The 14,101-nt window shown below is 45.9% G+C and overlaps 7 protein-coding genes across 7 annotated transcripts; 3 read left to right on the forward strand and 4 right to left on the reverse strand.

The window, feature by feature from the left end:
* Positions 1-6: 6 nt before the first annotated feature.
* Positions 7-450, forward strand: FSST1_005280 (uncharacterized protein; the record flags this gene model as incomplete). Its single annotated transcript, XM_083231538.1, has 1 exon — positions 7-450. The coding sequence occupies one exon, from the start codon at positions 7-9 to the stop codon at positions 448-450; it is 444 nt and encodes a 147-aa protein (XP_083088710.1).
* Positions 451-1,272: 822 nt separating this feature from the next.
* FSST1_005281 (uncharacterized protein) lies at positions 1,273-2,412 on the forward strand (the record flags this gene model as incomplete). Its single annotated transcript, XM_083231540.1, has 1 exon — positions 1,273-2,412. One exon carries the CDS (start codon positions 1,273-1,275, stop codon positions 2,410-2,412), a length of 1,140 nt encoding a protein of 379 aa, XP_083088711.1.
* Positions 2,413-2,975: 563 nt separating this feature from the next.
* Positions 2,976-3,578, forward strand: FSST1_005282 (uncharacterized protein; the record flags this gene model as incomplete). The annotated part of the gene is made up of 1 exon (XM_083231541.1): positions 2,976-3,578. One exon carries the CDS (start codon positions 2,976-2,978, stop codon positions 3,576-3,578), a length of 603 nt encoding a protein of 200 aa, XP_083088712.1.
* A 173-nt stretch (positions 3,579-3,751) lies between these two features.
* FSST1_005283 (trimeric LpxA-like protein) lies at positions 3,752-4,631 on the reverse strand (the record flags this gene model as incomplete). The annotated part of the gene is made up of 3 exons (XM_083231542.1): positions 3,752-4,103; positions 4,151-4,393; positions 4,447-4,631. The coding sequence occupies 3 exons, from the start codon at positions 4,629-4,631 to the stop codon at positions 3,752-3,754; spliced, it is 780 nt and encodes a 259-aa protein (XP_083088713.1).
* Positions 4,632-5,086: 455 nt separating this feature from the next.
* On the reverse strand, positions 5,087-6,881 carry FSST1_005284 (uncharacterized protein; the record flags this gene model as incomplete). The annotated part of the gene is made up of 3 exons (XM_083231543.1): positions 5,087-5,709; positions 5,942-6,418; positions 6,686-6,881. 3 exons carry the CDS (start codon positions 6,879-6,881, stop codon positions 5,087-5,089), a joined length of 1,296 nt encoding a protein of 431 aa, XP_083088714.1.
* An 814-nt stretch (positions 6,882-7,695) lies between these two features.
* Positions 7,696-10,423, reverse strand: FSST1_005285 (uncharacterized protein; the record flags this gene model as incomplete). The annotated part of the gene is made up of 6 exons (XM_083231544.1): positions 7,696-7,801; positions 7,848-8,338; positions 8,388-9,232; positions 9,289-9,458; positions 9,506-9,840; positions 9,893-10,423. The coding sequence occupies 6 exons, from the start codon at positions 10,421-10,423 to the stop codon at positions 7,696-7,698; spliced, it is 2,478 nt and encodes an 825-aa protein (XP_083088715.1).
* A 604-nt stretch (positions 10,424-11,027) lies between these two features.
* Positions 11,028-13,600, reverse strand: FSST1_005286 (uncharacterized protein; the record flags this gene model as incomplete). The annotated part of the gene is made up of 7 exons (XM_083231545.1): positions 11,028-11,228; positions 11,291-11,464; positions 11,518-12,655; positions 12,709-12,793; positions 12,841-13,006; positions 13,393-13,446; positions 13,505-13,600. 7 exons carry the CDS (start codon positions 13,598-13,600, stop codon positions 11,028-11,030), a joined length of 1,914 nt encoding a protein of 637 aa, XP_083088716.1.
* Positions 13,601-14,101: the final 501 nt, after the last annotated feature.

Below are 14,101 nucleotides of genomic sequence, written 5' to 3' on the forward strand. Positions count from 1 at the left end.
ATCACCATGTCAAGTCATCCAGGAAGCACACGGCGTGACATCAGCAACAACGCATTCGATGGCGGCACCAGAATCCACCAGGGAGATGTCCACAATAACGTTTACTACAGTTCGCCTCACCCTATACCCCACACCGGGGTTGTCCGCGTCATTCCTTATCCCCGCAACGAGGATCTGGTCCATCGCCAGGATCTTGTGAAGAGACTAGATGACCTTCTATCGTCAACACCGGAATCTTGCAGCGCTGCACTCTGGGGTTTGGGAGGTTCCGGCAAGACACAGATTGCCCTGAACTATGCCTATCGGCGATGCGATACCGACCGAGAATGTTGCGTTTTCTGGGTCCACGCCGAAAACGAAGCTACCTTTTCGGCTGACTATAAAACTATCGGGAAGAAGCTTGGGATTGATAATAAACTCAACGGGATAATATTGCTTGATGCAGTATGAACTGCAATTGAAGCAAAGCCTAACTGGGTGATGATTATCGACAACGCGGATAACCTGAGCCTGTTTGGAGTCGAACCACAAGTACAGGCAGCAGAGGAGATTGACCAACAGGACCAGAACTTACGTGGGTACATCCCATGTGCTCCGCAAGGGACAGTGTTGTGGACGAGCCGAGATGGCCATGTTGCAGGTACTCTCGTCGGAGCATGTCGCGGTATAGAGGTGCGATCCATGGATATGAATGAAGCCAGGAAATTACTTGTGGGGATACTAGATATCCCATCCATAGCACCCGAAACGACAAGTAATCCAGAGGTAGATATCCTCTTAAAAGAACTGCAGTACCTACCGTTGGCAATCTCTCAAGTTGGTGGGTATATGAAGCGTTTGTTAATAACAGCGAGAGAGTATCTGGGTTACCTTAAACAAGGAAAGTCTTGATGGGATGTGCTTGGAGTGAGTGATGTTGACCGGCATCGCCGTCTAGAAGTGTCAAATAGTGTGCTCGAGACATGGAAGATATCAACAGAGCAAATCCGAACCGAGAGCATAATATCGTACCATATACTGCACGTTATTGCATATGTGGACAATCAAGACATACCGCAAGAGCTACTTGGGGCCGCGGCTTCTTCCTTTGCGCTCGATGGCGACTCAGTCATACAAACTTCAGAACTCGAAATTCTTCAATCCGTAGCGCGGCTAGAAGAGTTTTCTTTTCTCAACCTACGCCGAACTGATGATGGCGAGCGATGCTACGAAATGCATAAGCTCGTTCAAGAGGCTTTAAGATATAACTTGAAAATCAGAGGTTCAATCGAGATGCCAGACAGCCCTTATGATAGATCACGGGAGACTGAGGCATTCTATAGTGGCAAAGCACTGAAAGTAGTGAATGATCTATATCCCACTGCAAGAGAACCTGCTTCGCGGGCGCAATGCGAGAAATATGTGACGCATGCTGTGCGGATAGGGGAGTGGGCAGAGATGAGCGGTACAGAGGCTCAGACTTCCTATCTACTCGAGCGTGTTGCCAGCTTTCTCCATCATCGAGGTCGATGGAGAGAGACTGGGCCAGTGAATGATCGAGTACTCATTCTCAAACGCGGGGTGCTTGGAGAGAAGCACCCGGGTACAATCAGGGCAATGTCGAACCTTGCGATTGATTACAGTAATAAGGGCCACTTTGATAAGGCCCGAGGTATGAAAGAAGAGGCACTAGAACTCCGAAGAGAAGTGCTCGGAGATGAACACCCAGATACAATCGAGTCTATGCTACAACTTGGATGGGAATATTCTGCGCAAGAAAACTACGATGAGGCAGAGGTCCTACAGGACAAAGCATTGAAGATTTGTTGCAGTGTGCTCGGAGAAAAGCATCATACCACAATTCGAGCTATGGGAAATCTTGGACAGACATACATCAAGCAGAATCGACTGGATGAGGCGCAAAAAGCTGTGGCCAAAGCGCTCGAAATTGGACAAGAGGTGCTGGGGGAGAAACATCAAGATAATATCAAAACAATGGCATTGCTTGGAGACACATACTACCTCCGGGGCCAGCACAAAGAGGGCGAAGAGATATTGATTAAAGCAATAAGTCTTGGAAAAGAGGTAAGGGGAGAGAAGCATCCAGAAACAGTTTTCTTCATAGTGACACTTGCGTGGCATTACTGCTTAGAGGGCCGATATGACGACGCTGAGCCACTCTATCAAGTCGCTGTGGACTTATTTGGAAATGTCCTTGGAGATAGTCATCCCTATGTCTTGAATGCTATGAAGGGTCTTACCTATGTCCAGGCGAAATTACAACAACAAGACTCTCGTGCCGAATCAGTCGGGTTTATGACAATGGATGGGATTAAAGGAGGGAGAGAAGGCTTTAGTTCGTTGCTAGAGGTTATGCGCAGGAAGTTGGGCAAGCTTCGTATGTCAAGGTCCTCTCGAGGACAAGGGCAATGACGTCTCGTTGTTCTTAGTAGTTGTTTGTATTTACATCCATTAGGCCAACTTGATTCTTTTCAGGAATATTCCCATATCTCAATATCCAGGTTTGAGCTAGATAGTATTTAGTTAGATGTGAATGCAGAGGCACTTTCCATCAAGATACAAACATAGAGAATCTCACGGCCAGTACTGGCCTTGGACAGCTAGTCTCGACAGAATGATGACGCACAGTCAACCCGGAAGATAAAGAGGGCTACGAGTAGTACTCACACGATGGACAGTATAATAGATGACGCTAACCACACCCCCAGTCGCGAGCATAAGCATCAAGCTTTAGTTAAGCTTTGATTTTGAAGATCCCATACCCCACCACACGCACAGCCTCAGTCGCTGCTTTCCACCATTTTCGGAATACAGCTGAGTAAACACTAAAAGGATACATTTGCATCATACCCTTGAGTCGAGTATAAATGTCATCTGAACCCGTCTTGGCCTTTGAATCATGTCTTTGAAAAGAGCTATCAAACAAAATAACCAATCATCCACCATCGCAATTCCTTCCTCATTCGAACTCCATCATGAGAGAACTTTTGAACAAAGTCTTATACGGGTCATCATCCAGCCCCCAAGGTGTCTCTTCCAATGATGGCTCCCAATCACTTATTGTCCGACCACACCCAAACGATGACAATCTCCTCGTTATCATGCCTGCCAGTTCGCCAAAAGATGCACCCCCACTGTACACGATCTCTAAGCGCTCGAGTAATCCCAATTTTGTCTTACACCGTGGATTTCCATCCCCCAAGAACACCGTCGCAGTAGCATCGATGCACATAAGCACATCAACAGTAGACCTATCAGTGTATAATCAGCCCATGGTTATCAAGAACAACTCCATGACGGGGAGTTGGTCGTTTGATACGCACATGGGCAAGTTCAAGTGGAAAGTCAATCAGTACACTGGAACGGGCTTTGAGTTGTATGATCGACAAGGGAATAAAATTGCAAAGTACGGAAATGCAGGGCTGATGAACTTTGGGGAGAAGCAACTTAGTATCTATGTACCTGGGGACGAATTCTTCACTGCCATGGTGCTGTTGTCTGCTGTGGCCTCGAAGGAGTTGGCCAAGGTTATCGAGGAGGTGGTTGGGGAGGTTGCTGGTGCAGTGTTGGGTGCTTAGATGTGTTGAATGTACCATAAATGCAATCTTCGGGCGTCTGGTTTAGTTACATGAATGGCGAATTATGCCCTTTCAATCTCGAGTCTCCTTATTAATGTCTTATCGGACCGCATCCGTTTCATCCCCTCCCGCTTGCCATTACCGCCGTACTCATACACATTGAGGCCTTCTGCCTACAATTCATCATCGATCGATCCAACGTCTGGATCCTTTGGGACATCCTTCAAACTCCGAATGAACCGAGCTGGCACACCTCCCACCAAGGTCTCTGGCTCAACATCTTTGTGGACGACTGCGCCCGCAGCCACGGTCGAGCCTCTCCCAATTGTCACTCCTGGAAGGATAGTCACTCGAGCGCCTATCCAACAATCTGCTTCAATACGTATAGGTAAGGAATATGACGTGCCTTGTGCCTCTTGGCGTCCTTTGACATCTGTCGCATGTGTTGTGGTGCATATGCATACTCCTGGTCCGATGAGGACATTGTCTCCGATGCTGACGAGAGCGTTGTCGTAAATTGAGGTTCTATGTATTAGATTAGCGCTGGTACAGGATAGAGATTAAAGACTTACTCTCGGTTTATGTAAACTCCATTGCCGATAAAAGTGTTGCAGCCCCATATGACAAAGAATGGTGGTTCAATAGCGACACATTTACCCATTTTGCCAATCATTTGTTTGGCGAGTGCCATCCGTTTCATCTTGATGGAAGCAAGAGTAGCATCGTCAGGAATGTTATCATCATTGAAGGCCCGTAGTTTTCTCATGACCCCGAGCTTGTAATCATTAAGTTCTGGAGAATTGCTGATATTCAGGCTATACGCGTGTTAGGCATCGCGTGATGGATATTCGGTGGGGTTAAAACTGACTTCATCCCGCTTATCATCTTGCCAAAGTCATCGCACCAGGGAACGGGTATATCGCTTTCCCGTATCTCAACGATACGTTGTGGATCTTTAATCGTCGCAGCCATTTTCTTCAATGGATCTGGATCCAGGCTCATGCAGGAGTCGCCAAGCATTGGTCGGGATAGTGCGAGCACGAGTTTTTGCATGGAGGAGAAAGAAATGGGATTGGTTGGGGGCGCGTTGTTTTCGTTTAGCGGTGTAGAAATTAAATTAGATGCTTATGTCACACTAAGAGCCTCGCTAGATACTGATCGGCAACCGATATTTCCTCTAAACTGATATCGTACCATCTTGACTGAAATACGCCTTGTGGGGCTGTCAATAACCGAAGCATCAGATATGTTTATCAATTAAATTAGTTTCTGGCTCATGTTTCATCGTACAGTTAGACTTTTAACTGATATCAATAAGGAAACACCAACTCCTAAGTAGTTATGTAGTGGTGGTCGCTTATGCAGTAGCGGTAGTAGTAGTAGTAGTAGTAGAATCATCATTTCGAATTGCAATATCACGTTATTCGTCGGTTCCTTGTGGCATAGGATGAGAAAAACTGACAGAGGCTATTGAATTCTGTGTATTGTGCAGCAACACAAATGGATATTCACGCACAGAGCTGTACGCATTCTTGGAAACTGTTTGGCTGGGCAGTGATAATCGACGCACCACCTAAAATACCACTGTTGCATGAGATGTCAAAAGAGACACCACTGGCGATGTATGGATTGTCGGTGTTAGCACAACTGCTAGGATCTGGAGGAGAGCTTGAAGTTGTTGTGACATCTGTCGTCTCTTCGTCAGTTATTGTTGAGCTTTCCATGCTTGTGATGAATTGAAATGTGGTGGTGCTGAGCTCTGGGATGGATGTGGCTGTAACATCTGAAGTTGATGTATCAATTCCGGATGAAAGCTCCGATATCATCATTGATGTATCTTCAGTTGTCTCTGCAAATGCAGAGAGGATACTCGTACTAGCTTCAGTCGCCTTGGACAAAGATCCTGATGTTGTATCAGTGGTAGTTTCAGAGTCTGTTGTGGTTCTAGTAGATACACTGATTTCCGATGAAAGCTCTGACGTCGTCATCGATGTGCCTTTTTTTGTCTCTATACTGGTAAAGGAAACATTAGAGCTAGCTGATTCAGTTGTCCCGGAGGGGGGCTGCAGTGAGATTGAGGCAAATCTGAACTGTGAGGTTGAGACAGTCGAGGCAGCTGAGGTAGCTGACACTGTAGAGGTTAACCCATTTGGCATACTTGCGACCGAACTCAAAACTTCCGCTCCTGTAATGACAATATCCCGATGCTCGATTCAGTAGACATAGTGTGGTAGTTTTAGAAAGAAGTTGATGCAGATGAATCAACAACTTCAGACGACATAGTTGTGGATACTCCAGCGATAGAGTTTTCAGAAGACAAGCCCACGGTGGTTTCTTCTACCGAGAAATCTTGCTGTTGTTACTTTCAGACCTGGTCCTTTCCGCAGTACTTGTCTCTGTGACTGCTTTAGAGTTAGTCAAAGTGTTGGCACCTATAATTTGGCCATTTTGACATTGTGAAGCTGCATTCCGATTAGATTCCACAGTCTGAGGAGGATATGCGTAACTCGCCATTTTAAAAAACAAAGGAGGCTGGTACACAGTTCTTGTGATAGAACCTCGCATAGGTGGGTCTTCACCCAGCAGCACCTTATAACCCTCAACAGAGTAGAAACGAGGCACGCCGTTATCATAAAGCTGGTCTTCAGCTACAGTGAAGATCGTAGCAAACGTGCAGACGTCAGGGTTATCTGGGCGAACGAAACCACCGCGTATGTTTTCATCAGTATCGCGCTTCCGGTTTCTCAATTTCTCAATTTGGAGGATGATAGATCGTCCAGGAGGTACAACAGTACCAGTCGAGGTGGGAGAAGCGGTAGAGCTGATCTGTGTTGTTGATACTAAAAAAATAGCGATTGTATTAGACAAAGGTGCGGTTATCGAGCCAAACGATAGCTTTTCGGTCTACGTTGTTGACATTAAGGAAGCAAAGATTGTGTCGGTCAGAGATCCGGTTGTCGAGCTGATCAAGAGCCTCTCAGTCCCCGTTGTATCCAAGATTGTGGATGTTCGGATCGATTCCCGGAAGAGGTAGCTTTCATCGCCTATCCTTATTACACGGTCAGTACAAGTCTGACGCGGATGCATTAGAAGGGAAGGTATCATACCATCAGTCGTTTGAGAACAGGTTCCATTACAAGTAGGGAACGGTGGTGGGGATGAGGCAGACTTGATAGAAACTGGTGCGAGATAGGTAGATAGGTATGTAATACACCAAGTGTCTACATTGACCGAAGCATAATGCGCCGCCGAAGCTGTGCTTATACACCATAAAAGAGCATTTGTAGTGCTTTGAGGCTTCATGATCTCCTGTTATGTCAAAACACAAAGTTCGTAACAGATAACAACGTTGCCAGCATTTTCGTGTTTTCGACTTCATGACTATGAACAAATAATATAAGATGTATGATTAGTGAAACATCTTAGATTAATATAATAAAGGAGGAGGTTGAGATGCTATAACATTCCATGTGTGTCTTATTTGTTGAAAGACGCAAGTTATAAGACAATATAAAATGAAACATTACATGTAGCGTAAATCCCTCGCATATCTAACAGAAACTGCAGTTTGTTCTGACCGCTTGACAATGAGAAGTTATATTTACACCGCGCTTCATTGTAGTTCTCGACTCACTTAATCATTTGTAGCATTTGTCTAGACACATCGGTGAGAGACGGACTTAGAATATTGGTGTGAGAGAGGTCACTGGCATGAAAAGGGGATGGCTGTCTCAATCTCACTACCTTTTAATCAGCGACTTTTCAAGGGATAATTCGGAACTAACTCCATTAGTCCGTGAGCTTTTACGGCCTTTTGTGCCCCTAACTACTTCTGCTATGAATATCAACCAAGAAGTACTTTCCATGTTGTATCGCCATGTAAGTTGTCGTGGTATTGTGGCCACTTCTGCCTTACTGCCTGTTGATACTACATTTCAACATAGCAACACTACACACATGGTTAAGGCGGAGTTATTTGCGATGGAAAGACCCAAATATGTGAGTAGCATCCGCTAGAATTAAAGTCGGTCTACAAACGCCTAACGAAACTCAAGATCAAAACGAAAGAATATACAACGCTAATACCAAGACTAATCTATTAGACTAGATCATACGTCTAGGCTTGGACCTCTCTGAAATGCTTTCGATCATGCCATTTGGAAATGCTGCCAATGACAATGTCGGGTACGTGGTCGTTAAAATGCTTGGTATCGACGATGTCGCTGGACAATTAGTACTGATTCTTATCTGGAATAAAGGACAACTCACTATTCCTCATCCCCGTGTTTTCTTGTGCACTTGTCATCCAGGAACTGTAGTCGAGACCGCCCCTGTGGGTTGTCACCAAATTGAATAAACTGGAACATGAGTGTTGAAGATGGCTGACGACACCTGATCAAATAATCGATTGCCCGTTGAATTGTGAACTTGACTTGATCTGCACCAGGTTCCCAGATCCCATCAGTGTACACGTATATGCTTGTCGGCTTGACTTTGTTCCCGACAAGAACTCGCTCGAGTATCAAGTTCAGACATCGTTGCATATCGCATGTTCCACTGACTGTTTTCATATTCGCAATCGCAGTTTCGATTTGTGAACTTTTCTTGCATTTCAGGGGGGTTCTGGCCGCCTCTGAAGCAGCGTATAGTTCCATGCCGTCGTTGTCGGCTACTTTGGCGACGTAGCTAACAACTCTTGCAGTTCTCACAACATTTTGCTTATGCTCCTTCATAGAACTGAAGTTATCGATAACCATGATCTATACAAGTTAGTCATGTTCTTGATGGTGAGAGAAACGGCATTCATACCTGATCTCTTCCTTGAGTCTCGTCGATCTTGCTTCGTGCTTCCATCATCCCTGGGAAATCCATGACATCGGGTGGTTTGACAGCTCTTGGGTTGAATGAACCAATAATAGAGCCTGTTCTGTCTTTCGTTTTCAACTTTGGGTACACCATTTCAACTGTCACCTTTGCATCGGGCGATTGGGACCTTGCTGGGCTGATGGCCCTGGCTGGTGATTCATTGCCCACAGGAGATTGCTGGAAAGAGTTCCTGTCTGATATCATTCCCGGGGGTACTTGTTGCAGATCTTGAGATGGCGCAGGCGTAACCAAGGAAGGCAGTACTATTGGGGTAGGGGCAGGGGTCGTTGCAGGTCTTCTACCTGAAATCCAAGGATTGGGAGCCCTCTGCTGTGAGTTCCGGTTCGTTTGTTGAGGCTCTGAGGGCGACGCTGGGTTGCACTCCAGTTTCTCCATCTCTTTCTTGGCTCTCGTCCTGATCTGCATGGCATTTAGTCTCCCACCAGCTTCCGTAAGCATGTAATTAAGAATGAGATTGCTGATGCATGGCGAAATTTTGTCACGAACTCTTTTGTCCTGGAGAACTAAGTTGTGAAACTCCTCGACGGCAGAGAGTCTATCTTCACCATCGTGAAAGCAAGCATCATAGTCGGAAGCCTTCAAGTGTAGTTGTTTCGAGATCTCTTCTTTTCTTCTCCGTCGGTATTGCTCACGGCCGGACTCTCCGTGAATTGACCAAATCAAGACATCGCTGAAGACAGCTCCGAGTGCCCAAATGTCTGCGGTAGGTGGGACGTCCGTTTTGACAAACTCCTGCACAGAAAAGTTGGCATAGCTCTCGGGGGCAACTGTTGACGTCTCTTTAGCATGTACTCCTCGGACGTTATGCAAAAGGAAAACTCACTATACATCCTGTTCCCTCTGTTTTCTGTAACCATCGTACCCCTCGAGTTTGATACCCTCCCCATCTCAGCAAGGCCGAAATCCGTAAGTTTGAACTTGACGTCAAACCGTGAGGCCTTGTCGTTTTGGGGGAAAACGAGAATATTGGCGGGTTGGATGTCTTGGTGGACACTATGGACTTTTAGTAACAAACTCGTATGTTGATAGTTCAAGCCTACCTAGCAAGACACCAATAAGATGGTCCATCAGGACGATACAGATTATGAAGAATCTCAAGCGCGTCGAGGAGCTTCAACAAACGACTCCAGAGTAGATAAAAATCATCTGGGCTCACGGGCTGTGCAGTAACCCGGAGAAAGTCTAACAATGAGCCTCCAGCCGCGTACTGTAGAACAATGATTGACTTTTGCTTTCCCTTGAATGAAAAGCACGCAAAGTGTTTGGTGATGTACTTGGCACCTTTAGAGTGAAGCTTTGAGTAAACATTGGTCTCGGCTGTATAGAGGTGATCTGCATCGGTCCCCTCAAAGATCTTAAAAACAACCGGTTCATTCTTCTAAGAATTAGCGTCGTGTATACTTTCCATGGTTAAAAAAAAGGATTACCTGTGCCGTGATAGAATTGCACGAAGTGTGAACTTGTACCTTCCATAGCTTGGCTGTATGGCGGCCACCTCGCCCCTTGGAGAGCTCGTCCTTGTATGTCACTGGTAAAATCATCCTGGGTGATATTGTGCGCTTGTATATGCTATCTTGAGTGAATACCAACGGATTGAACATCCACTGGCTTCTCAAGAATTCTTCGGCCCATGAACAATTTTGAGGAAATATCTCCCTATCAAAAGGTAAATGGATGTCGTTGAGGCCTCTGACATCCGAGAAATAGGAGATTTCGCGAGCTTGGTCTATTGAAACCAGAATAGAGAATATTTTGAGATAGTTCCTGGTAACCATGTCCGAGTTCTGCGGTATCGGAGGTTGGCAAGTGTTGAGAATGGCGTCCACGCGTTTTTCGGACCAATAGGTCTTCAGTTTCGATGGTGCAATGTACGGGACACTTTGATCCTCTCCATTGATACCATCTTCGACATTTTCCTTCACATAGTCTCGAAAACGCTCCAAAAGGTGCAAGGTCATTTTGATTGTATGCGTGCGATAACGGCGGTCAGAAGTCTGTTTACGTGGGGAACTGATGGCGAAAAAGGCGCGCCAGGGCCACCAGTGGATGGTCTGTACCAGGAGTATATATAAAGGAAATCAAAGTCAACGTATCAGGAAACGCCCGGTGAGATGGTGGTGGAGCGGCCGACAAACTATAAGCACAAAGCTGATGGTATGGGCGGACAGTCATAGCACGGCCGGCAGTTCGCCAGGTTTATCTGAGTGCTTCGCCTCTTCCTATCTGCCTCGCGGTTCGAATTTGTAGGCCTGTTGCTAAGCTGGCAAGTGGCTGAGCAAGCACAATGACTCCGACTACCGACTACAATATCTCATAACCCTCGCACTACCAAGGTCAAGGCAGACCAACGTCGGCTTTACAAGTCCGCAAAGCTTTGTACCTGATGATGGAAATCCAATCATGGTATTCACAATCACCACAGCCTGGTGAAGGTTGATTTCAAGGCAGAAAGAATCACTTTGTCCGGCAGCCTCATCAGCTGGACAACACAGCATTTCCAAGCAAAGTTGAACAGCAGATAACCAAGCAAAACTGTCTATAACTGTAGCCCTGTACACAAAATCACACCTTGCTCTTTTGTTCACGGCTGCGAGCCCTACGAGCCAGGTGATTAAATAGCAGAATCCAAAGTACAAATGTGATGAACATAAGAGGGAAGCATATCGATGCAAAGAGTTTGAAAGCCCCAGAATGGAAGGTGACAGCACCTCGAACGCCACTCGCAGCCTGGTTTATCTCGACGAGACCACTTTGAAAGAAAGCCTTGATACGAGACATGCGTCAGCACAGCCTGATTTTAGCAGAGTCATGATATGGGTACTTACAGCGACAAATGTGCCAGGCAGAAATGCAAGTGTGACACACGTGATAACGTGCATCGAGATCGTCTCCTTTTCTATCTTGTATGCGATCTTTTCCATCTTCTCTGATTGGATATGTGAGCTCTCGCCGAATATGTGGCTGACCTGCGTACTGCGGTATTGGAGAATGCCATCAAACTGCAGTAAATGACTAGCAGTCAGTAACTGGGACTCAACGGGGCTTAACAAACACTTGCCAGTACTTTGCCTTCATGTAGCCACGCTATGAGGGACTCAACTTGGGTTACTCGAATCTCCAGGTTCTTTCTGATACGTTCCACCTGTCGAGAAAAAGAAGCCAAATCGGCCTTGCAGGATGTCTTAATCTGGTTGGGTAAGGCATGTCTACTTGCCAAATCTTGGTAGTGCTCGGCGATATCGCGCAGTGTCTGTCGATCCAATTGCAGCACTAGGCGGAACCTCTCAAGCTGTTCCCCAAGATAATGAAGCCTTTGAACTTCATTAATTGAAAACGTATCAAGGACCTTCAGGGCTTCAAGTTGGCTTGAGAGGTCCTCGTCAACCACCTCCTTCCTATATGGGACGGGCGGGACAGCTGTGGAAGTGTCTCCTTTTGCTGATGTTAAACACAGATATGACGTAAGAGGCTTCAAAACACTCTTGATAAGTTGGATCCGAGTCCTTTGTAAAGTGGTGGATGTTTCTGATGCGTCCTTTTCATTGATGTTGGATTTGTTGGTCAAGGCTCGCTTGATAGTCAAGTTGCGGCTGGGCTGCTGATGGACTCTTGCTGTTTCTGCCTTATTGAGAACGCCTCTGATGCGTTTTTCAAAGTCATTGATACAATTTCGCCAAGACTCGTCACACCACTGCAGGTGAATGCGATGGGTCAGCAATGTTGCCGAAAATGACTTGGGCAACCCCTCAGCCGGAGTCTGGCTGAGACTGGGATCATCCGTAATTGCCTCCTTTATCATTTCCTGCATGACACTATTTGTCTTGACCGTTAGCCACAAAGCCTTGCCAGTGTCAAAGTCATATTGGTGATGGACTGCCATCTGACGGATGTTCCATGTGATTTCTCCCTCGGGGCCAGTGGATTGTTCCACAGAGCGCAGCAGATATTGAGTCCCGTGCCCTTGGCCTGATCGCCCAAGTCTGGGGATCTTGACGCGATTGTCTTCGGGCGTTTCAATTGTATCAAATCCATTGAAGCCTGTCATTTGATAATCCGTTGGCTCCCTGGTAAGGCCGAAGGAAGAGATAAAGTCCAGAAAGCTTGACGGGATTTGATAGAATGACAACAAGTAAACAAAGCTTTCATAGGAGCAATTTAATGGTGCACGGGAGTCACTGGAATTAATAAATCTGTAAATTCTTAGTACAATATCTTGAAATGATTTCTTGAGGTCTGTAATCACATCATGCAACAGTGAGGATCTTGTCGATTTTGAAGAAGATGCTGTCGAAGACCCTCGGAGTTTGTGAATGTTTTCTCATCAGATTCTGCCAAAAGTTAAGAAATGTTACTCCAACTTAATAACAAGGCTTACTGGTATAGTATTTCTCACTAGGCTCAAGAATGGCAATTTCTTCTTTATTACAGTTAAAGAGCCTTCTTTTAGACTTGATGAGTAGCTTGCGATGGTTTTCAAGGGTACGTCTTGGCTGGCATGGCTTCAGAAGGTTGCAGGGGTATTCAGGCGACACATTACAGCACTGCATCAGTAAGTCGTAGGTGTCCATGGCTGTAAGACGAATGGAATCAATGAAGAAATTGTTGAATGTTGTTGAGTTTGGGTATTTCTTTTATCTAGAGTGCAGCAGCATATTTATACAAGTTGAGATTCTTTATGTAAACAAATAATATTGGTGACGGACCTCTAAGACCGTTTTCCTCATCAGAAGAGCAGGCTCTACATAATGAAAGTGCTCATTTAAAAACACAGAAATGTCATCCACATATACACAGCCTAACTTGCACACCTAAGCACCTAAACACCCTACCAGGGCCAGTGTCTCTTCCCCCTCAGTTCGAATATCTCTGCATCGTCGTCCTGTGACAGTTAGCTCTAAGCCTGTTCACTCAGCCTTGTGCAACAAACATCAGTCAAATATTGTCCGTCTGGTAAATTGAACACAAAATGCCCGTTTTTGCACTATGGTTTGTAAATTAGCTTTCTGCCAGCCCCCGTCGTGTTTCCGAAAATGCCATACCTCAACTGCAATGGTAGGATCGCCAAACTTTGCGCGCAACCAGGCTTCAAAAGCGGCCGGAAACAGTTTGTAGTCAGGATATTGGACCTCGTGCATCGTATGGCGTCTAAGGTTGACTTGAACTCGCAAGGCAGACTTGAAGTGTCGAGGCCGCGGTTTAAATGCCTTGGGCGGAGCGGGGGGCTTGAAACTCAAAAGGCTTCCAGCAGAGCCTCAGCGGATGAAAGCCTACTTGGATCAGGCGCTTGTGCAGGTATTGGTGATACAAGGTAGCGATGCAGTACAGTAAAGACTTCTGGCCAATAAATAGGCTGCCCGGGTCACCCACTACCACAACAAGGGGCGTCCGTTAGTGAGACACAACTCTGCAAGACACAGCTGCTATCAAATATTAGCGAAGGAGGATCGAATCATATTTTCTTAAGTTTAGATAAACTAAACAATGGCCGTGTAGCAGAAGCTGTTGTTATTGTTGTTGAGTAAATTTGCGCCGTGAGTTCTGTGAGGGGGGATAAAGTGGTGAGCTAGCTACCATGCGACAAATGAAAAGGCTCTGGCTATATATATGGATGTAAGTCAACGGGAGGCTATGCAAGT

The sequence above is a fragment of the Fusarium sambucinum genome, chromosome I, assembly GCF_050947815.1.
Source record: "Fusarium sambucinum isolate potato_lamoka chromosome I, whole genome shotgun sequence".
Classification (NCBI taxonomy): Eukaryota; Fungi; Ascomycota; class Sordariomycetes; order Hypocreales; family Nectriaceae; genus Fusarium; species Fusarium sambucinum.